Raw genomic sequence first — 25,246 nt, forward strand, 5'->3', positions numbered from 1 at the left:
GTACCCTGGCTTATTGGCACACCAAAATTGAGCAGAGCCATTATTAACGTTATTAGTTACACCTGTGTTTTTCTTAATATGACAAGTCCAAATATCTGCCGTGAAATAGGCCCATTACCTGAGGCCGGATGACTGTTGGTTCAGTGACTACAGGGGTGAGAATAGGTGTCAAAACTATGATGAGCAATACTTTTCAAGATTGATAGAAAATACAGAAATAGAGAGTAAAAGTTTTCTAGCTCAGGGACCGCGGGAACGTTCATTTCTGTGATTACCCGCTCAGCGTCTTCGGTCTTATGGAAGGTTTTCGGAGCAGCATTGTTATGTGAAATGATCCTTTTCAGAGTTTATCACGTATACATTAAATGAAGCAGTGGCAATCATCCTTACTTTAGCTGTGCTCATAATCATTTACAGCTGTTTCTCATGATTGGGTGCATATAGGTTGGTTGAAACTGTCAAAAAGTTAATATTATGTAGTCTGAGGATTTATACCTTTTTTATTTCCCTTGAAGTCTATTATTTAGTGATATTCTTCTTATCTAAACCCTCTTATACTACAAAGATGACTCTCTCCCCTTTTAAATTATGTTCTTAAAATGTGAAAAATTACAAGAAAAAGCTATCTGGCAGAGCAATGTTTAAGATTATAACACCACATTGATGTTTGTTCTGCACAACCCTGCTACTTTAAAAAGGTGATTTACTCTCTATTGTAGCCAAAAAAAAAAGAAGAAGAAAATCAGTTAACATGGGTATCTGTACAAAACATTTATTTGAAATTGACATAAAAACAGCTTTGATGTATTTGCATAATTTATATCTGAAATCCATGACAAGCAAACAATAACTAAGGGGGAAATGGCTTAACGGCACTGAACAGACAGTTTTTTTTTTTTACACAAGATCAAGAACTTAAATGAACAGTTCAGGACTTGCTATGAAAATATGTAAAAAGATAAAAACACAGAAATTATATATTTTGTTTTTGTTTTTTTAAAAAAAAAGGACATACACTCACATGAACTGCCACAGAGTAAACAAAACATGCACTGAAGCCTATTCACTGCTATGCTACTTCAGGAACGGGCAAGAGCGATTTTTTAAAAGAAACAGGCTATAAGTTGAGAAATGGGTGTGTTAAAAAAGTTAAAAAGGAGAATGTTAAGTGAGAGAAAGGGTCCCTAGAAATTGATGCAGGCTGTATTTTCATTGTCTGTCAATAGATGGCAGTGCCAGCACTGTAGCATCACTCTTCAGCAATAATATATAACTCTTTTTTTTTCTTTATACATGAAGAGACTGCAGAAAAATGGGCAAAAAAATCTAGTTTAAAAATGGCACATCATCAGCAACCACTCTGATCTGTGTTTCTGTTGTAACTTCATACCTCACTATATTCATTTTGTTAATATAACTGCATACATATACACTTTGTGAGGCTTTTATGCTTTTTTTTTTGGAAATGTATGTACAAAAAAGACAGTAATGGGGGAAATAAAATTGAGCTCTTTTTCTTTCTTTTTCTCTTTTTTTTTAAAATCCAGAAAAGGTTTCCTTCATCTTGTCTAACCGAGACAAAACAATCCGTACCTGCATCCCTCGTCACCGCTGCCATGTATAGGACTATCCGGTCAGGCGGTTAACTAAACGGGTTGGACTCAACAGGTCAGTCCTCATTTTCTAAAAAAAAAAAAGATGTCCGAGGCGTCATCTCAACTCCAATTTGAAAAAAAAATGACACGTTCTGCATTTTAGTAGCATGAAAGTTTCTACGCTGATAGATGTTTTGTTTTTTTTTCAGCGGAAACTCAGAAATGGCGCAGATCGACAGTGTGGACCGCAGTGCTACACTGAACACGGTGCGGCGAGCAGGAACAGAGTTTAACAATTTCAACCACACCTTAACAAAAAAAAGAAAAAAAAAAAAATCTGATGTCAGTCATTTTTGCCCTGTAGCTAAACATGATAACAACACAAATACAGTGTGTATCATGTTTTTTTATCCAGGGTCATATCTTTGTTTTTGGCAATTATATAAATAATGAAAGATAATTATTATTCATTATAATAAATATGTCAATAAATAAAATGACCTTTGAAGCTCTCCAAGTTACATGGAAACACTATGGAAACTCAACTATTAACAGAAACAGCTTGTGAAATTCCTTCTACAATGTATTTTTGTGAGTAGTAACACTGAACATAGAAAAAAAAAAAAAAAAAAGCGACTGGATGACTGAAAAAAAATGTCTCCAATGTGACTTGATTGTACAAAATCTATAACATATCTGGACCACTATGCTCTATGACCATAATGACATCATGAAAAAGATTCATACCTAGCAAATTATCAAATTGCATTAAAGAGGTAAAGTTTATGATTAGTAAGGCTGCGTGTTAATCCCTGTCATAACAAAAATGGACAATATTTTCCTATCATTTTGACAGGAAAGTGTTCATATACTGTTACAAATGGTTTCAGAGGAGTCTAAATCTACGAAACAACAAATATAGCATGACTGTAGTTTTAAATCCTACATGTGCCAGAGGTCAGTGCATCAAAGAGGCACAGTATAAGTGACATAGCTAATGCCACTCCTACAAACCAGTGTATATCCTCGTCTCAAGGTAGTATATGATAATCTGGGTAGACGACCAGATGAGTGACACACACCCAGAGACTTCTAAGCTTTCAGTAATTGGCTGCATGTTGCTTCTCTAGAGCCTAAAACATGCAGCCATTTCTGCCTGTGGAAGTTGACACCTTCATCTTATTCTTCTCTTTAAGTTGGTCATCTTTGGTGGTAAAGCTGTTAAGATTTGACCACAAAACTTTTTTTTTTTTTCTCTCTCTCTCTCTTCATTTTCATTATTACACCTCAGCATTTGGCATGTAGTCAACATCCTCAGAGCGCTGATCAATACGGCTCGGCCTTCCCCTTTTTGTGTTTTTCTTTTTAAAACTACTGGCTTTTGAATATGCGGCCGGTCAGCCACAGAGAGGTAAGCCTGTTTGTGAGACACAACGTCCACCGACAGCGTCTATGTGCTTTTAGTTTTTCTTGTTTTAAGTACTTTGTGTTTACTTCATTTGCAGCCTCCCTGGGTACTTCAGCTTTCAGGGTGTGTCTGCGTGTTTATAGTAGCCTCTCCGGAGGGCTGCAGAGGCGATGTTCTCTGCTGAGCGTCGCTGGTCCATGCTTAGCAAAGCCTCTAACAGGTCGTTGATGTCGGCTTTTAGTCCCTGCCTCTGCATCCAGTTCTTCAGCAGTTCATATACTTTGTCACCGGGGGCGCCGTTCTCCGCAATACGAATGTGGTTGTCACTGACTCCAATCATTCTGAAGAACTTGTTGTGGATCCGTACGTCCAGGTACTCGTCGAACAAGTCAAAGCTCTTCTTTAGGGATTTTTCTGACCCTTAAAATTAAGAAAACAAACAGAGAAGGTTTAGATTGCGAGATACAAAGCAGCACAATGTTTAGTTTCCTACAAAGAACTCTGGATGAATGTTTATCTTGTTACCTGTTTGTATCTCTTATAATGGACCTTTAATGGATTATTAACACTAACTCGCAACTATGTAACTGCTTAAAAATAAACAGGGACACAGTGTATACATTGTTTCTGCAAGACTATAGGAATAATCAATATATTTCAGTTCATTTTCCTTCAGGGGATGCATACATAAAAATTTAACAGAGAATCAAACAAATCCATTAAGCCGTAACTTCTTTAATTTAGCATGAGAAAAAAAAAAAACCACACAGCAACAAATACAACATGTTCCAACCCCCTGAAGGCTCAGATACGGCCTGACTGTCATGAGATTATTAATCTATCAAGCAGCTAATGTGAGATCTTGAGGAGATACAGTTAATTTGACTTCCCCGTGGACTGACATCGACTGCAATAAAAGTGTGTAGTTTTCTGTGCACAGCTGGCCTTGTAAGACAAATCGAGAAGCGTAAAAATTTGCTTCATGAAATGAGTAAAAAAAAAAGTTTCTCGGAGTGGAAATCTCCTCCGGCCTCTGCGGGAATCTTACCTTGTAGCGGCAGCAATCGATGTTGCAGAGGATCATCCTGTAATATGAGAGGAAATACAAATATTTTAATATTTGTGGAAGGGAAGGGGATTAAAATTTGACACTGAAACACTAATAATCTGAATGTTTGATATATATATTCTCCTCACCGTGGCTGCGGGCGGCAGTCTGAAGGCGGTGGGGCTCTGGTGCGGGGTGTTACCAGAGGAAGCTGCCGTGGGCAGGGCTGACAGGCTAGTTTGAGACGAACTAGTAGTGTTGGGTAAACTGTCGCCTAGTCCCCGATCCTCATCCTCTAAGGGAGGGGAAGCCTTGGTCATCCCGGGCTGGGTCTCCTGCAGCAGAGGCCGTGACTCTGGACGGGTCTCCTCCCCCTCCAGGCCTGCGTTCTGATTATTCTGTCTCTCCTCTGCTGTGGGTATAGTCTCGTCCTGAACCAGAAGGAAAAAACAAACAAAAAAAACAATTATAACGTCTTTTAAAAGCGCAAAACATGAGAGGAATCAAACATGAAACGAAACAATAACTTACAATCGGAATCTTCACAATTTCACTGGAATCACAGTGGCTCTTTGTACCTGTTTTAAAAGCAGACAAACAGCATTAAGAGCACATCCTTAATAAAAAAAAAACAACATTGTGAAGCTGCAGTACACGATATCAACTCACATGGTATTTCACACGAGTGCTGCTTGATTATGAACCACCACACAGCCAGTCCAATAAGGATGATGATGAGGAAGATGGCCAGGACGATGGAAATAGGAATAGCTGCGAGAAACAGAAATAAAATCAGTGAAGAGGTGTAATCGAGTTGAAGTCAAAACAACCTCCGATGTTAAACAGGAGTAGGCTTCGCGGCGGAGTGAGGTTACCTATGTCTGCTGGAGAAGTCGGGGTCGGCGTAGAAAGGGCCGGAGAGATTTCGGTGGGAGACGGAACCCGTTTTCGACACACCGTGTTAGAAAAGGGAGTGCACTTCTTCACCTCCTCCTCCCCTGCTTTACATCTGGAATTGTGTAGAAGAAACAACACTAATCAGTGATATTATGATATTAAAATGTATAAAATATCGTCTTTAAACATAATCCAGGTTGTTGCAGATTCATCTGATATCAACAGTCGTGTCTGGTGAAGAGTTTCATCTACCTTTTTCAGATGAAAACAATTTGAGGAAAGAAGTAAATTGCACTTACTTGGCACATCGTTTGCAGACTTCACAGGCCTGATCAGGGACACAGAAGGTTCCCTGTCTGCACTGGCACTTGGTGTCTGTAGTTCTGGTGCAGGATGCAGTTTCAATCTCATCTGTGTGGACAGCAAAGTCATAAGAAAGATGACATTACAGATCTTTTTTTTCCCCCCCGTAATAATGTGAAAAAGCATGACAATAAGGACCAGAGACATAAACCTTAACAGTGACTAAATTAAATACCCAGAAATACGTGAACAGGCGACAAAACGCAGAGATGTTTTAGCAGCGTTGGAGTTTGCAACTTGTGATTTAACTTTGTTAAGCTCCTATAGAGTTAAATAAGTAAGCTAGTAATAAACCAGTGACCATCAGTATGCGTTAAATGAAACAGAACATGGGTGACTTTCAGCTCATTTGTACACTGCAGGCAATTATCTGGTATTTCTTTGTGATAAAGACAAGTAAGATAATTGGGTTTCCAACTGTGTTCCTCTTAAATACATTTTACCTCATTTTAACAGGATAACGAGGGACGGAGAATCCTGCATGGTTCATTTATTAAATTCAGACCGAAAAAAGACAGTAGCCTCGGCCTTTATTATATGATCAAAATTAATAACAAACCAGCAGTCCACCTCCACAGGACGACCTTTACCAGAAGTCTGATGTTTGCCAATTAGGGAGCGATTGCAGTGTTGGGCTGGTAGGCAGCGGTAATGTGGTTGCAAAAGGCGAACGCACTCTTACTATCACTTAATCATCTTCCACACTGATTTTCCTGCTATTTTTTTTCAGACAATTTAGCTCATTTTGTAGCAAGATGTGTTTTTCTCCGGGTTTTAAAGCACTCTGTCAAACTGTTTTTCGGATATTTATTTGCACTGTCGTTCAATGACCCGTTTCACCTAAATGAGGACGAATGTTCAGTCAACTTTTCCGCTTCTGATAACTAAAACTTTTCCAAAGATACAAAGTCTACAATTAGTCATCTGTGATGACCCCTGTCATCTTTGGTTTGCTGTTTATTCACCTGTCTCCTCTGTGCTACATTTTGGTTCATTAGCCCAACTGGGAACACCTGGTGCCAGTGTTCCCAGCTGATGAAGCCTGGCCGCAGCTAGCCGTCTCTCTCTTGCTGCTGCTGCTATTTTCGTCTCTCTGCTTTCCCCTCCAGATACCCGTTTTGGTTTGGTTTAGTTGTGCTGCTTTAGTGATTTATTTTGCTTTCATGCACCTTCCAACACATATGCACAAACAGCCATGCATCATATACACCACTGATGCTACTGACACCCAATGGCTGCATCCGAAATTCCATACGAACATGCTATTTAGTATGCTAAAACAGTATATGAGATAGTATAGTAGATTTATTATGTATGAAACCAATAGTACATGAATTACATAGGAGATATTACAGTATACAAGCACTGGACACGACGCCAGCTTAAATATCCCACAGCGGCGACGACAACAACACAACAGACAGCGATCAAAGCAGCTCTGGCGTAACGTCAGTGCTGCTTCAATTTAAGTACAGTCTCACTTTGCTAAGTGTAATATATTTTTAAAATTCGTTCAGACTTTATGATTGGCACGGGCTACCATGGTTACACCTCTCCAAACGGCAAGGAGGCTCTCAGGAAGTAACGTGATCATTGCAGCTCATTGCATCTGAAAAGATACACACTAAGTATGTTGAACCATAGTAAACATATTGGGTATGTAATGCATAGTATGCGATTTTGGATGCAGCGCAGGCTTATAATATTTAGTTTACTGTATAATTTGATTTAATAAATTATCTTCAGTTCAACATGGTGCTTTTGTTGTGGCCACTTGAGTCGGGTCATAACACATCTGCTGGCAAATACTCTGTCACCTTCACAAGGAAACTGTTGAGAGGGTAAATCAGCAGTGCTGTGAAGATGACCTGAGAAAAAAATGTGTTTTAAGGGGATGAAATTCTTGTCTTATCTGTCTACACATTTGACGCCGAGTATTAAATCCATTTTCACTCAACCTATCTCTCTACACTGAACTCTATGTGTCTGTCCTGGATCATGGAGGAGACTTGCATGTTGTTCAAAAATCGTGCTGAAAGGATACGTACACAGTTTTTTTTCAAGTCAACAACAACAGTCAGCAGCTCAAATAAACACTGAAACATGTTTTTCTTGCTGTAATCATTCCTCTTATTCATACTGACCATTAAGAAGATCCCTTCATGATGCACTTTCAATATAAATGATGGGAACAAAATCCACAGTCCTACTTCTGTGCAAAAATGTATTACAAAGTTTATTTGAAGCTAATATGATGCTTCAGCTGTCCAAATGAGTCAAATCAAGTCAATATCTTTCACGGTTACTGTCTCTTTACTGCCAAATTCCCTCTTTGTTGCAGCTGAACAGGAAAACAGTCTGTCTAGACACAAAAAGAGAATTTATTACTAAAGACTAACCGTGGAAGATATTCACTTTATCTGACGAACTCAGATGGCTGAAGCCTCATATGATCTTTGGATTAACTTAATTTATACGTTTTGGCTCAAGACGAGGACGGTTTATTTTGTCTCCATCAATTACATTGTAAACCATTTAGAGGGGATCTTTTAATGGTCAGCATGAACAGAAGGAAAGATCACAGAAAGAAAAACCCGTTTCAATGTTCATTTGGGCTGCTGACTGTTGTTTTAAGACAGACGTGAAAAATTGTGAACCTATCCTTTGATCTATTTTTAAAAATGATTTCACAGTCTGGCCATACTTCTTCTTTTTAAATGTAGTAAAAAAAAATGTGGCTTTTAAAAGTTAATACAAGACTATTTACATACAGAAACTAATCTATAGGGAATGCTTTTGCATCTCTACCTGAACAGCCACCGGAGGGGATTATTAAACAGGGAGTGATGTGAGTAAATGTCAGTATTCTTGTTTTTTTTAGCTTTTCCTCGGCACTCACGTTACAGACCATTACTGAGTTCACCGGTTCTCAACTACTACTTGTGAAGAGTGATCGGGACAATAGGTTTGATTGTTATAATTTTATTGATATATAATAATAAACAAGACAATTTACTTTGGGGAATATTCATTTTCTAAAAGACAGGGTGCATAAACACATGCGGAGCCACTGCAGTACACTCACATCTCAGATTATTGCAGGAGAATACCTAATAACTGTGATTAACTGTGAAAATAATACAAAAAAACATGTTCAAATGTTGACGGTTTGAATTTGAAGCTTCTCATAATGATCCTGTTGATCTTTTAAAAACGGTTCCCTGCTTGTACAAAGAGATAAATCACAATTTAACAGAGCTGATATTGTTGGATTTTGAATGCTAATGATTTTCTTCATTTGTTTATTTAGTTAATTGAAGATAGAAATCCTTTTTTTTTTTTTTTACTGTGTGTTAGTGTAATCACTGATGGGGCCATTTTACACACTGTTGAACTTGACGCCGCCACACACACACACACACACACACTCCGCTTCCTTCCTGCTGTACTGAAGAAGCAGATCGTTTTACACTGAAAATGTGTCACGTTGGATACAGATTCCCCTCCAGAGCAGTGCTTTACTTTTTGCACCGAACTATCACAGTGTGGTGACAAATCATAGTTTTCACTTTTGTTTCATAATTACGCTCAGCGCTGATTGGAATGTAACACATGCAGAGCAGAGCAGCGAAGCTTAAAATAGGATCTGAGACAGGGTAAACCTTTATTAAAAGAAATACTCAGAAGTGGCAGACCGTCAGACTATCTGAAGATAAACGTCTTTTTCTGTGTGCTGCTTGTTTTATCGGGGTCATTTATGCAGTTAACCTACACTGAATCATTCCTTAAATGAATATGAATGAAGACACTTTTAGAAGTGAGAATACGCTCTACAACAATCATCATAAAGTAAGGGGTATGTTTTAGAGAGACCTTGTTTGGACCAGACTTTCAGACGTTTCAGTTTGATCTGATTATAGGTGTGAAACCTTCCCCGGACCGCTTTCCGGACCAAAAAAAAAAAAGAGGTGGTCTCAGTCCTGATCAAACTGAACCGTGGTTTGGTTCGTTACTAATGTGAAAACTTTTTTTTTTTGGATGGTTCAGACTTTCAGACCAATTACAGGAAGTTCTGGCAGGCTATCCTCAGAACCGGAAAAAGGAAAAATGAGCCACGGTAGCACATGGAGAGAAGGGGAGAACAAGTTATTAACTGAAATATGGTTCGATGACATTATAAAAAAGTCAACTGGAAAAATAAAAACGCAGACACTTTCCAAGTATTTCCAGAGAGGATATGAGAGGATACGAGAGCAACGTCACCTGAAGATAAAGTAATGCCATAATATTATTATTATTATAGTGGCAACAAAATGAAACTGTTTATTAATTTTTCTCTATTAATTCAAACGGCGATAGAAAGCTACCCGCCAAATTGACAACACGCCCCCCTACATACCAATCAATGTCAAGTACGGGGAGACACAGCCCACGTAGGTGATGATGACAGGATGTAAATATGTCATGTAAAGTTCTTTAGTGCGCTTGCATAATTGCAAAAACCGAAACTAACCGTATCAAATAAAACAAAAACATGAAATTGGTTTTTGAACTCACTGTTTCAAAAAAAAAAAAAAAAAAAAATCAAAGCTTCATCTGAAACCACAAATGATTCATTAACTCAACAGTGGTCTTTCAATATAAGATATTTCCAAAACGGGGGTTTTAAATGTTGCAGATAACAGAGAAGTTCATCTCAAGTGCAAGCAGTCCAATAGCCAGGGGTACTTTTTAAATTTTAATTCACTCTCTTTTGCATGTTCCTATTAATTATTATATGGTTGTAAATGAGTTAAAACTAGAGCAAAAAAACATACAAAGCTCTATCTTTAAAAACCTCAATGAACGAGCACAAAACACATCCCGTGTAACAGTAGTCTCTTTTCTGTAGCTTCGACCTTTTCATCGGACACAAAGACGCCCAGTGTGGGAGACAATGAGACACAGCCACACCCAGTTCAACCAGGTAAGACAGACAACACAAGCGAACCTCCCGAGACAGCTGACATGCTCACATTCGACGTACGAAACAAAACAACAAAGACACGCCCTACTACTCTGTGTAACATCATAAGATCACATTTTCATGAGTGCATCTGAAAGGTGGGGCAGGGTTAGGGTGGGGGGGGGGGGGGGGGGGGGGGGCCACAGACAAAAAGGTATTAACTTTCCCAAGCAATACATCTTTATACAAAAGACTACCTTTATGGCATTTTTAAAGGCAATGGATAGAATTAAAGGGCAATTCAGCCAGCTGTTGTTTCTTTTCTTTTTTTTTTTTAAACAACCAAAATAAAGGTTGATCTTGACATGGTGTACTTACTGGAGCTGCCTATGTGGTCTTATTACAATGGACAAGTCTTATAGGTCACTTATATTATGTCTTTCAGATAGTAAACAATTAGTCGATTAATCGATGAGTCAATGAAGAAAATGTATCTTTTTTTCATTCTTTCATTGTTCTTTTCAGCTCCTAGAACGTGAATATTTTCTGGTTTCCTTTGTCTTCTATGATAATAAATTGATAATCTTTTTGTTTTGGACTGTTTAGATAGAACAACTTGTACCAGACTTTTTTTTTTTTAATTATCTGCTTTATTTATAGATCAAAAAATATCCAGAGATTAATCGAAAATGAAAATATCATTATCATAGATAATAACATAATTTCCTAAAAGAAAAATCATAATTTCTTCCCATCGATTCAATCAAAATTTTTTTTACAGAGCCATTATGAAAAACACAAGACGTAGATAATCTGATTACCTGGCCGGCAGTGGGTACAAGGCAAACAGCGGTACATCCCGTTGGAGTGCTCTGTGAAGGTCTGGCCGTCGCATGGAAGACAAGTCCCCGGTTCTTGGTCTCTTTCACAGGCCTTGTGCACAAAGGTTCCTATAAACAAAACAAGAAAACCATCAAAATGACAAATATGCACAAAATACGTGTAATTAAAGTCTTGTGAAAGCTGAGTTTAATAACGTGATGCATTTCCTGTTGAAATAGGATGTCGGGGCAGGACATACGGCAAATGGACCTCAGCGTGTTAAATGCTTCTAAACTGTGAAACAAGTTAAGGAGAGAGAGAGAAAGAGAGAGAGAGAGAGAGAGAGAGAGAGAGAGAGAGAGAGAGAGAGAGGTGGTTCAATCTAAAAGAGCTGTGAGATCTTGAGTTTTTTTTTTTTCTTCACTCGCGGAACATGAGGTCAACAAGTTAAGATTCACGCTTGTTCATGAGGTGACATGTTACCAGGGGGGGAAGTTAAAGTCGCATTTCATGGGGGACTAGAAACCCGGTTGTATATCACGCTTATCATATTCATACGAAGTTCACGCATGCCACTGATAAAAAAACCCACTGGATTCTCATGTGTTTTCAAGCATTTATCTGATGCACAAATGAAAAAAACAGTGGACTGTGAGAAAAATGCAACTGAGGGCGAAGACATGGTTTACTGAACTCACAGTATTCAGTAAGTGAATTATTGGCACCGCGGTTAGTTTTGGGTAAGAAAGCTTGTTGCAGCTTGAGTCGAATGTGGGTGAAACTGGTTCTTAATATGCACCCTGATATGAAGGCATGTGCCTAGATAAAGAAAAAGCTCACAAATTGACAAAAAGAAGCAAAGAAAAGATCAGTATTATGTGGCCACAGTGGCTTTTAAATATGTGGTAACAATTGACCAGCTGGCAAGAATGAAAGAAAACAGAAGCACAAAAGTGGGAAAAAAACACATAAAATTCAAGATATTTCTGCAACCCTGTGTCACAAGCGCACAAGATACTCTGTTTGATGAGTTAGTATCTAATTTAGTATCTGTCTCGTGTGACTTATTTTGTATTTTCTGCTGATTTTCCATTGTTACTGTAAGTGCTATTTTAGATATAACAGTTGTTTCCTCTGTTGAAGAGACAAAACATGATGAACTTGAACGTTTGAACTACTTTTGCTTTTAAAAGGTTCATGCACATATAATCTGATAAAGGGAGCATGTGTTTAATAAAGTTGGACAAACCTGAAGAACCTGAAGTTTTGAGTTAAGAAAAAAAAAAAAATCAATAAAAACAAAAACCAAACCTGAGTTGATCAAATTAAAAAAAGAGATTTAAGAATTCAGGAAGGCAAATGAAATAACTGAATCAGCCAGCCAGCAGCATTGCAGTAATTGCATCTTGTCCAAATATGTTCCGAGTTAACAGCCTTACCAAATTATTTAAATAATAAATTAAAAAGGTTGGTACATTTTATTACTTGGGTCTTAAAAATAACTTCGACTTCATATCCTGCACTTTTCACTTCACATTGTGTCTCGCTCTGAACTGCTGAGATGCAGCAGTTTGCCTTCTGCTGGCCATCACACATTCTTTCCAGACCAAGCAGAGCGTATTAGCAAAACTCATTTGGGATGCAGTTCACGTTATGGGTTTGACATTTGACTTCCCTTTCTTCACACAAAATGCTGTTTCTAAAATGTTGGCTCTATGTCCCGCTTTGTTCTTTTCGTATAAAAATCGACAAGCTTCGATATTTCAGGATGCAGGAAATAATACAATCTGTTGATCGGACGAGAGTTTCCGGGTTGAAAAGTTGCAGGTTTGGTTGCAGCTGGAGCTACTTTATTCTACTTCTTATTGTGATTCTTCTTACCAGCCTGGCAATTAAGGCAGCAGAGTCCCTGGTTTAGGTACTGTTCGTTCTCCACGCAGGTTCTGTGCGGCAGGGTGAGGTTTCTGTATTCATTGCTGGACCGCTGTGGCGCCGGAAGTTCTGCTGCGTGACAAACCAGACCGAGGAGAAGCGTCGCCGCCAACACCTATATCATCAAAGTCAGGGATAAAAAGAGAGAGGCGGATAGGGAGAGAGAAAGAAAGAGGAGGAGGTGGAGGGGGAGAAAAAAAAAAAAAGACAACAGCTTTGCATTATTTGCGTGTAACCACAGTATACAGACTCACCCACTCAAATTCATTAGATGAAGGACAGTAAAGAGGAGAGTCTATCTTCATAGGAAACCTTGTGTGAGCAATCTACGACTTAATTTGAACCATCTGATCTGAACATCTGCCGTGGGAAAGCAATTAAGGGAGCCATCCAGCCGGTCGGAACTAGAGGCAAAACAACCTTGTGTGTGCGCAGGATGCAGCAACTATACACCAACTGCATGCAGCGCAACAGGCAGCCAAACTTAATTACTCCATGATCTGGTTTTCTAGTAAGGTTTAAGAGAATCTGTTTCCTCTGCTGCGGGTATCACAGAGAGAGGGTTTGATAAGGTATCTTAGCCGACGCTAGCATATCAAATGTGATTCCAGAAAGCCATTCATGTGCAGGATAATAACAGGCTTGTATAGGTGGGGTACTGAGAAGAATACGGCCGAACACTTTAGTGTGGCCCCCAGGCGCTGGTGTTTATTCACACGCTTTTCACCATGTCAACGTGAGAAGGCCCCATTCATTGGCAAACAACGCACTTTAGTGCCTCTACTTCAAATGACCCACATTCTTAAACCCCGGTGCTTTGAATGCCGCGACATGCGACACCGCTATGAAGCGCTTCGAACGCAACGCGACACCTTCTGCGTAAATGAGAGGCCTAGATTTGGAGGTTTTGTCTCTCCTGTGACCCCCCACCCCACCCCCTTTCCCCTCTACGAGACCAGGAGAGAAAGGAACAGGTTAGGGTGGAGAGGGCCGGGTTGAGAGGGAGAAAGTGGAGGAGGAGGGTCGATTCAAAATGAGAAATTGTAGACTGCGAGTTGGAGATGGGATGTTCTGCGGGGAATAGGTAGTCTAAAAGGACGGTGTGGGAGTATGACATGAATAAAGACGTGCGTGCAGATAGACGGCGGTGGAGAAAGGGACAGTCTGGAGCTGAAACCGACTCTTGACGCTAGACTTGGCTCTCTGGAGAGCCGCCATGCCTTGTTGTTCAAAAGAACTTTCCCCTCTCTCTCTCTCTCTCTCTCTGCCTTTTCCCTTCTTCCTCTCCCTCTGCTCACGTCAGACTTTCCAAAGACGCTGAGAGGCAGACGTGGAGGGGCAGACGGCCGGCAGAGCAGTCACAATCACACCATTTAGATCTATCCAAACATTCTGAGGAGGGGGGAGGCAGAAGAGAGAGAGAGGGAAAAGGGAGGGAGATAAAATGAGAGTAGAGGGGGGGGGGGGGGGGGGGGGAGAGACTAACAGCTTGCATGACACAGGGTGAGTCTCAGTCTTGAATACACTATGTGTGTATGACTGCAGGGTGGGGGATGTAGAGAGACATGGAATTGAGGAAAGAGTAAGTAGAAGGCCGTGTGAAAAAGCAAGAGAGAAACAACAAAGCTGTGGAAAGAAAAGATGGGGGGGAAAAAAAAGACAACTGGGACAGAGGGAGCTGCACTAAAGGTAATCCTACACTTCTGAATGTAAAAATGCAATTAATTATCAGAAGTATCCAGCGGTGAACATCTAATAAATAACAGATAAAAAGTTAAAAAAAAATCAGGTGTCTCTTTGACTGTGAAGATGCATAGATAGCAAAGAGATGACATAATTTCCAGTCTGTGTTCATTTCAGAGCCTGTGACTCAAAACACTCCCAGGTGCAGCCACCCTCAATAACAAACCTGCTCAGCAGTCAAAAGGTCGTTGCACAGAAGACTCAGAGGCATTTATTTTTTTAAAGAGAAAAACCAAAATAAACAGTCAGAATTTGCCACAGATACTAAGAATGAGTTTAGAGAGGGAAGTGTAGAGCCATACTGGTGCACGAGCACTTCTCCATGTGCTAACGTGAGAATCGAAAACAATCCCTGCCAGCTTTTATTTCGTGATAAACACACTTAAGTAAGTCTGAGGGAATCCCGCTTTGTGGTCGGCTTGCACACCAAGGAAACGATCAAAGCCATCAACATGTGTCAACACTAATATCCTACGGCTGCTAAACTACACAGGCATAAATGCAAGTGTATACATAAACACTATGGGCAGCCACAATGTGGCTTAGTTTTACCTCTACAACCGAGCGAGGAGGAAGACTGGAGTGACCGTAACCTCAGGGTAGAGAGCCCTCCAAACCCACAATCTCTGGAAAGTCTCCAAACCCCCGGCTGAAGTGGTTCAGTCCACTTCACAGTCTTCTCTATCCTCTGTACAATGAGTGGGCTTGGCTGCAGATTATTTGGCCGAACAGGGTCCTATTGTCATGCTTTCGGCCTGTATGTATGATAGGTTAGTGCTACGCTTGTGTGGATGCAAGTTAAACTAATAAAAAAATACAATAAAATAATGAGGGACCCTGTGTTTATCTGACAACAGTAGCTCGCCTCCACTTCCTCTAAAGACCCGGGGTTCTTCCAAATTGCCTTGGCACAAACGCTACACATGCCATGTACACTGAGAATGCATTTGTGACTAAATGACAGGACATCCTTTCAGTTGACCTGGGTTATCAATGGGCCATTTAGAGTGTGGTGATCACTCCGTATCCCTGAGTGGGAATTACAGTGAGCGCCATTATAAAAAAAAAAAAACAGAGCAGAAACAAGAACATGCGATGAACTTTTGCTCACATACACACAAATAAACCCAAGGGAGATTCTTTATTTCATATTGGACAGATGATTTCAATCATAGGCAACTGATAAGGACAGACATGATGTACCTTATTATACTCCTGTATCCGGAGTGGGACCTGACTCTCGTCATGCTTTTCTTATTAGCCAATCCTGTTCTTTCATCAACTGCGGGGACGTTTGTGAAAGTTACAATATTGTATATCATCGGACAACATGACGACAGAGAAAGAGAGTCTTTGAGAAGTTTAGATTATAGTGAGTAAAAATACACATCGCTATGCCTGACATAAGTGCAGAGGACGTTAGATAAGACCTCTCATTTTAAGTCGTTTGTAACATGCACAGAATTTTAATGCATTCACATATGACTTTTCTTACTCATGCAGTCTGTGAAGAACCAATTGGAAAGCCAACGTCGTCACTTTGCAGTTTATGAAATCAATTCAATCCAGTTTTTGAGTGTAACCTAAACTGCACAGTGATTTTGTCGATCTGATAACGGCGTAATCAGTTCATTGGATTATAGATGGTCAGCAGCAAAAAGGGTCTGAGTCAACAAGCACCGCTGGGCACTAGACATGACTACTTTATCTCCATGTTACATTAAGGAATTTAGCCATTTTACCCTGATAATATTTAAGGACTCTAGCACATGACAGAGTGGAGGATGGAACCAACATGTTTTTCCACAGCTGCCGATTTGCAACGCGTCATAAACGACTAAAATATGAAATGTTTACTTCTGTTCAAATGTCAGTGACGCGTGTCTTGCTCTGACCTGGTCACACTTCAATCTTTATCAAACACCATTGCTTTGCACAGCCACAAGAAAGAGACATATTTCTCTTCGCGTCATAACAGAAGAAGAGGTGACGGTATCTGTATCGCAGCTGCTGTGGTTTTAGGAGCACAGCTGATGTCAGACTGTAGACGTCGAATCCTCAGTGATCTTCCGGCCTCTTTGTTAACTAAAAAAAGCACAGAATTTGTTTGTCGCGGGACTAGTCTTGTTTTCTGCTTGACTGAGCTTTTCAAAAGCCGACAAATGACACGATTACATAACAGCTCGGATGTTCTTTCTGATAGTGACTAATTGTCTTGTCTGATTGAATGAACAATTCATAAAATTGTTGCGTAGTATTCAGACGGCTCTTTCAACAAAAAAAAAAGGAACTCAAATGATGAAGTGAGATTTGAATACGAGCCACACAGCAAAATTCAAAACTGACCAGACAACAGACGTCTTTTGTAATATCATCAGTTTATCAATGATGTTGAGGATCAGTTTGTTTTTAACCTGACTCTGATCAGACTAATATTACCCTAACTACTCATTAAAGATGAGATATCAAGCACACTTTGATCTGTAATTTTAATCATGCTTTATTCTCTACAGCAGTCTCTGCTTAATCTTACTGAAACTGTTATGTTTTTACAATTCAAATCTCTCAGCGTTGACCTTGACACGACAGTGAATGCTCCCTGAGCTGTGTTGTACAGATAAATCCTGGCATTCCCTCGAGACGGGGGGGGACGGGGGTGGGAGGGTGGGGTGGGGTGGGGCGACCATGCACGACTTTCTCTGAGTGATAAATTACGCTGACATTTTGTGTTAGATGATGAAGACAAGTACAACCCAGCTTATGTCAAGAGAAAGACGTGTGACACTTGCTGCTCGCACTGTAAATAAATCAGTGTTCAACCAAGCACGGATACATTCATCATTATAAAAGCTGAACAATACGAAGTGAAGTGGATGACTACCATGTCAATTTGAAGCAGTTAAGACAAGAGAGGGGCCCTAACAGTGTGAAAACCATATTGTTGAGCTACAAAAAAACTACACACACACACACACACACACACACACATGCACACGCACACACGTACAATAGATTGCACAAGCGCACATGCAGTGTATGAGTGGGAGCGTGTGAAAAGCGTCTGCCCCCTCCTCTCAGGGAGCACAGGAAGCTCGAGACAATACAGAGGCTTCATGCAGGGTTCAGCTCCAAACTGTTCCCTCCACAGCAGCCTGCCTCCGAGCAGGCCCAGCACCCGATTAGACCCACAACATATCCGCTAGGCTGGATATTTATAACTCAGGGAAGCTGCAGCCTCCACGACACAAATTCTTGAGTTTCCTCAGGAGGTATGCTTGACTGATTAGATGAGTGTGACACAGTGTCACGAGCAGGTTAGGTGACATTCACCTTCGTGTCAGAGTGGGCGAAAAAAAAAAAAAAAAAGAAAAAAAAAGAGAGAAAGATCAAAAACAATCCGTGATGACGACAGTTTTAATGAATTTCCTGGCAGTCGCTGTGCCAACCACAAGTTTGTGAAATGCCACTTTGACACTGACATTGACCACATAAAGAATTGAGCTTGTTTTTTTTTTTTTTTTTTTTTTGTTGATGACAGAAAGAGAGAAGGCTGCTGAAAGTTCAGGTTCAAGAGTTGCGAGCAGGTGCGGTGTGACACACGTTTTCTGATTTGTTTTGTATTGCGAGGTCGTGGGGGGGGGGTCTCTGTTGTTTCAAAAGGTTGGAAACTCACACATGTAAGCGATAACAACACCGCCGTGAGTCATACTGCATGTTTATCGAAAGGGATAAGCGAGGACACCGAATTTGAACGTCAATCCACAAATCGAATTTAGACATTCATGTGCTGGAGGACTATTAACTTAGCCTTTTCAAATTCTGATTAGGCCCTTCACAGAGAAGCGGCGACTCACGAGACGACTCCAGGAGGGAGGAGAATGAAAAGAGTAAGAAAGGGTGACTAATAGATTAAAGTATGTGCAGGAATCCATCACCTCGCACTAGAGACAATCACAGTAGCGCCATTAAAGCTCGTCTTTGTGTAAAAAGAAGAAGTAGAAAAAAAAAAAAAAAAAAAAAGGTCCATGAAGCACAGGCAGTTTATAGCTTTATAAACACATCACAGCAAAAATGTAGAATATGTGGCTGGCGTAGCAGGTCGACAAAGACTTAAGTGACCATCAATAGCTGGAATTTATGTCAGATTTATGTCTTTGTAAACAGAAGTCCATTCTCTGCACAAAGGTGGAGTTTGTTGTAAGACTCAACACTTCTCTTATAATATCTGCATTCATCCAGGAGAACAGGAAGTCAGAAGATGTAGCACTAATACAAACCTTATGTCACTGTGGTTTTGGCTTTTCATATGAATCTGAAGTTCCTCTAAATATTTACTGTACCGTGACCTCGGTGACTTTTTTTTCTAGAAGGGTAGGTGCTGTGACTTGTTGACATTATCGATTAAACTGCTGATTATTTTGGACAACAAGGTCTAAAATTTATGAAAATGCTTTATCACAACTACTTCAGACCAAAGGAGATGTTGTCAAATCGTTTGTTTTGTTCAACCAACAATGCAAAATCCAAAAATATTCTGTTTACAATTATGTAAAAGTGGCAAATCCTCGCATTGGAACTAGAGAGTTTGGCATTTTGCTTGGAAACAAAAAATCAATTATCAAAATAATTTATTAGATCAGATTACTTTTCTGATTTATTGATAAACAGACCAGCTGTTTCAGGTCTAAGTACTACCCATAAATAACTAAAATGCATCTCTAAATACGGCCAAACAGATAACAAAATAGCATTTTTATGTCCAAAACAGTTCTGCAATCACAGTCAGACATAGAAAACCATGCCTGCCAGTAAGCATCACATCTATTAAAAAGGTATAATGTGTAACTTTTCCACATTAACATGACTAAAAACAACTAGACCACCTAGAGTTATGTATTTTGTTGAGTTGTGTCCTTCCAACAGTTTTGAAACTCAGAGAAATCTGTAATTTTAATAAAAGGTAACGGTCCATTTCATTTGGTCACCTGTCAATGCCTTATTTTTTTTGTCTTAAGTCTGGGATCACTTTCCCATTCACTTCAATGGGAAAGTGGTGGAGTTGTAGATGTTAGAATTACTGAAGCTTGTAAATAAACTTACACTAACATAAAAATAATGAGCACCGTCTGTCTGGGAGAAAGCGTGTGGCAATAACGGTTGCTTAACACTGAAGACAACAACTGCCATGATCCCACGCTACTACTTCACAACGTCATCCAATTCCATCTTTTGTTATTCTTTTGATTGAGAAACCCCTAGCAGGAGAAAATTACATATTGTGTGTTTAAGACATTGTAAAACTGGTAGAATCAAAATAGAAAAGATGTAATTAAATAAAGAAAAAGAAGAAAAAGAGAGCTGAGAATACAGTTTCCCATTCACTTAAATGGGAAACCCGTCTCAAACTTTATGACCCTACTGTAGCTTTGCACCCTTTCACAACCAGTGTCCGTTCCTAGTGTAATGTCCTCAAGGAGGCCAGTAAACCTCATGTGATTTAACACATCAGATGACTTTTTTTTTTTTTTTTTTTTTTTTTTTTTTTTTTTTACACATGGTAGCTGTACACTTGAGCCTGAAAGATGTATCAACAGCATATTTCATTGACAGATTTGAAATGACTACAGATAAATAGGTATTTCCGTTTGTAACGGCTGATGAACAAGAAACTGAAAGTAATGTAAATCCAGACATAGTATGCGCTTGAGGCTGAACAATATGGCCAAAAACTAAATTCTGATTATTGTCACAATTTTTTTTTCCACTATTACTTTCCTACTAAATGCAACAAAAGGTCCGAGCAACAAAACATGATTAAAATACCATATTTTTTAGGGTTTCATGCAACATAGTTGAGCGATTTATATTAAGAAATCCGCACCACCCATAGAGCGATGGACTGTCAGTAGCAGATGCCTAACCTAAGTAGAGAACAGACATCCACTTTAATAACCCGTTTCAGCACACATAGAGCAGAACTGTCTGCACACTAATTCATCTCCTGCTGTTTGTGTTTCCTGACAAAACATTAGGCCGACATCTGCAGACAGCTGGCTAGCTAGCGTTAGCTACCCAGCACATACAGGCACAGACTGAACAATGTAGAATTTGCACACTTGTGACAAAAACAAACACAAATCGCAAACTAAGATCAGCGTGCAAAGTCTTTTTCAGTCTTTCTCTCTCAGATACAACTTTTCAAATTCACTGTGAGATAACCAGAGCCAGCTTGGAAGCGGGAGGAAACACATGAAGACCCGACAGTCTCATAAAGTGATTAGTTACACTATATGCACACCCACCCACCATAGTTTACAGGACTGTTGTGACGCAAGATGTGGCTGATGTACAGTAGCCGATTATAATCTAGGACACTTTTAGACTGAAAAACTTTTTGTGCACATTTAAAAAAACTTGATTTTCACAATGTAGACACATTGTGCAAATCAAAATTCAAGACGGTCATTGGTGACTGGCTATTTTAACAATCAAAAAATGGATTTAGCACAATACCCATTACATCATTTGTTTTTGTTGCTTATGAGCCAATTTTTGACAATAAAACAAACTTACTTATGTCTCACTCAGTACATATCTTGGTCAGAACTCTTCAATAAATAAATATAAGGTTAAAAAAAAAGTCTGTTTATGTTATGTGTTTCTCTTAAAAACTGAATATTGGCCGATATGTCATGATCAAATCTGATAAACTCCCAAATATAGAGATCAGCGTGGCTCTTGTGTGCACCTCAAAATAGTTTGCAAATTCCTAATGACACTGTGTGCGATACTGTTACTATGTTATGATTTGCGTCTAAAAAAAAACACGTCAGAATGAAGACGTGTGAGGTGAATCTGTTTGACATACAGTATATTAACCTCACTTATCTCGATTTTCGGATGGTTCATCTTTGAACTCTGATTCACCTCTGTTGGAATGCATTACACGAGTAGGCGGCACCTGAGCAGGTGGCACTCCCTAAGTGAGTCAGCAGGTCTTTGATAACTGGAGAGTGATTCATTTTTAGAATAAACGGCAAGAGATTCTTTTAACAATTATCAATTTATCTGACAATAATAGAACAATAACTAACGACATCCGCTCTTTAAAATGCATACCTGATCGGAAACTGTGACAGGCCACCATTAAAAGACACACAACCACCTGGTATCTGACAGTGAGTCAGTTGCACCGCATTGCATCATTCAGTGTCTATGTAGCTTCTCTAGGCCACAGGCATGGTTATAACTGTTCACATGGTCACCATGCAGAGCAACAATAAGCAGCAAGTTACTGTACGGCATTAGAGACTCCAATGGGCCAATTTGTTGACCGCTGCTGAGTCCCCAGTGACACAGTTTGGCCTCCTCTTATCCCAGATGCCAGTTCTGCCCTTGTCTGTGTTGTCCACAGAGACAGAGGGGGATATTTCCTGTGTGAACCAACACCCAGACACACAGTAAGCAATCACAGATAACAATCTAGTGTACATTTGCATGGGCATGACAATTCTCAGAAGTAAATTGATGCCACTAATATCAGCACATCTGTGTACACTCGACAGGAAGTTTACTGGACGGCCAGGCACGTACACTCAGGCAATTTGAAGGGGTGTGGGGGGGGGGGGATTAGAGAGAGAGGGGAATGGGGGTGGGGTGTGTGTGTGTGTATGAGGAGGGTGGGGGGGAAAGGGGGGGGGTGAAGTTTCCTCATAGTCCCTTAGCAACAAGGCCTGCTGGCGAGGCCTCCAGAATGTACTGTGGTTTACAGAAGAGATAAACATTGACTTTGCCACCCGGAGAAGTAAATCTGATTTCAGTAATGGAACACTGCATGACTTAAGACACAGATCAGACAACGCAGAAAACAAACACTAAAGCTCCAGGCACATCAGCAGATGTTACATTTACTTTAATGGCTACATTTATACGAGTGTAAGCAGAGCTACAGAAGGCATCTGTGATGAAACGCCACCATATTGCAGTTTTATGACGAACACTATCAACCGTAAAAGTCGCCGAGCCTTCATTTGCTCTGTCAGCAGGGAACTCTGATTCATTTCCACTTCTTATCTCGTGCCGTAATTTAAAACCTGTCAACTGGTGTTTGAGGAGAAGTGAACACCTTCTCATAGTGTCACATAGAAAATGCAAACCGAAAAAGGACCTTTAGGAGGATGAGGCTCGCCATTTTCTATATTTTTCTTACTGTCAACAAATCTCATGCGCAGAGCCAAGTATTGTGTGTGTATCTAAAGCCTGATATATTATTCCTCTGTGCTGTAAACTTCCGTTGTCGTCCAAAAAACTATTAAAAACAAGTCAATGAGTCACGCAGCTGCACTGGGTGACATGTTCCTTCCCCCCGAACATTACGGTCACGATAGTTTGTTTGTGTTTACACTGCTTCGCTAGCTTGTTGTGCTACATAGCACGAATTCTTAAAAACTTTGTACTGTTTGTACTCTGAGAAATTTATAATGTATAAAGTCAAGAGGCCGTGATATGTAGCGCAACAAGCTAACGAAGCTCTGTAAATGGAACCACGTTCCCACACATGTGCCGTGGCGTCCGCCGTACACAGAACTACTCTCCTGAGACTGAAAATGTGATCGCTGCTATTAGTCTTTGGAGCCGTTTCTAAACAAACTACGGTAGCCATCGCCTTCGGGGTGAAGGAACATGTCACCCAGTACAACAGTGTGGCTCATTGACACATTTTTAATAGCTTTTTGTACAACAATGGAGGTCTACGGCACAGAGAAATAAGATATCAGGCTTTTGGATACACACACAATACTTGTAAGTAGGATGAGTTCATGGATTTGTTTACAATAAGAGAAATTGAGTAAATCGTCAGCCATATCCTTTAATAAATGGTCACATTTCACAGTGAGCGTACAGTATTTATAGTGTCAGGCTTCGGTGGTGCACAGCTGGAAAAAACAACAGCCAAGGAATGAAAAGACGTCTCTGTGAAGGTCTGAGAGTGGAATAAACCTTGGTGGAAAAAAACTGTTGAAAGAGACTTTGCGGCTTTAATCGTCTAACTGGCAAGGTGAATTCTTGGCTTTTTGGGGTCAAACTGATTACAGCCTTCAGACATGTTACAAGACCCGTGCTTTCTCACACTCTTCACGCAATTGAATTTAAAGCTTGCTTAAGCACAGAATGCACATCACAGCAGGCCACGGCTGCACTGCACTTATTAATAGTGCCTATAGGCCCAGCTACATCCGCTGTGACAGACCAAGAGCCATCATATGCTGAATGTCTGAACAATATGACCACATGATGTCCAACACAGATGGTGACTGTAATGTTGGGGAAGGAGGGGGGTGGTGGTGGTGGTAGGGGGGGGGGAAGGAGGGGAGCTGAGCAAATGAAACAGCACATGTACTGTACTGAGCACAGAAAAAAAAAGAGGAGTAAATCTTCCCAACAAAAATAAACACTTAAAATCAACAACAACAACAAAAACAATGTTGCTTCCTGTGTTTGCGCTGTTGCTGGACAATGAACTGGCTGTTTCATCTTCTCCCATAAGTCCACAGGCCTGGCCGTGATTTCAGCTCCCATGTCCCGGCACAGCTTCCCAAAAAGGGTAAAAATGTGTCCGGTCTAGGCTTCAACTTCATGAGACAGTCGCTATTTTATGTCATTAAAAGTCTCCTGCCTCCCTATAGAGTCAATTTGAGTCAGCATGTTGGGCTACTTTGTATCATTCAATCATTTAACTGTCCCGCCGCGGACGCCTCCGTGATAAGAAGCTATCCGGAGTTAAAAGCATATTTTATACATGACAAACATTTCATTAAAGGATATATAATCGACTGTTAATTAAGCAGAGTGATGTAAGAAAGTATTTAAAAGGTTTTTATCGTGTTTACTTACAGAAAGTTTCCCGACCACCGGATCGAAGTTCATCTTGGGAACTTCGAGATGCAATCCCGGGTATACGTTACAAACCACCAGTTTTAAAAATCTCTAAATAATAATAATAATGAAAAAAAAACCAATTATAGTGAAAAAGTAAACAGCCGCACGAGTCCAGCTTTAAATCTATCCGTCATCCGGTTTCTTTCATGAGTTTACTCTTGTCACTGACAAAAACTTCACAGCGTTTTTCTGAGAGCAGAGACAGACGGTCTGAGCAACTGAGAGCAGTTTTTTTTTTCGCCCCGAGAACTTGCATGACGTCAGACTGCACAGGAGCCAATCACAGCGCTTTATTTTAGAATATTAATGAGGCAGCATGAGTGCAACTTTAAGCGTTTAAATAGTTTGTTATTCGAGATAAAAACAGCATTAGGGCTGCAAGTAACGGCTATTTTCATTATCTGTCAATCTGACTAATATTATGTAGATGAATCGATTAGTCGTGTGGTGAAAAATGTCAATCATTGCTTCCTAATAAGCTCAAGATTACATCCTCAACAGCCCATAATGCAAAGATAATCAGTTTACTTTCACAGACAACTAAAGAAACTTAA

At 40.0% G+C, this 25,246-nt stretch overlaps 1 protein-coding gene across 1 annotated transcript; it reads right to left on the minus strand.

Annotated features, from left to right (window-relative positions):
* Positions 1-756: 756 nt before the first annotated feature.
* tnfrsfa (tumor necrosis factor receptor superfamily, member a) lies at positions 757-24,915 on the minus strand. Its single transcript, XM_044334113.1, has 10 exons — positions 24,648-24,915; positions 12,960-13,125; positions 11,078-11,206; positions 5,248-5,359; positions 4,927-5,060; positions 4,721-4,822; positions 4,583-4,629; positions 4,201-4,482; positions 4,052-4,088; positions 757-3,423 (listed from the first exon to the last, which is right to left on the minus strand). Exons 1-10 carry the CDS (start codon positions 24,678-24,680, stop codon positions 3,122-3,124), a joined length of 1,344 nt encoding a protein of 447 aa, XP_044190048.1. The 5' UTR covers positions 24,681-24,915; the 3' UTR covers positions 757-3,121.
* Between the last annotated feature and the right edge of the window lie 331 nt (positions 24,916-25,246).

Source organism: Thunnus albacares, chromosome 18 (genome assembly GCF_914725855.1).
Source record: "Thunnus albacares chromosome 18, fThuAlb1.1, whole genome shotgun sequence".
NCBI lineage: Eukaryota > Metazoa > Chordata > Actinopteri > Scombriformes > Scombridae > Thunnus > Thunnus albacares.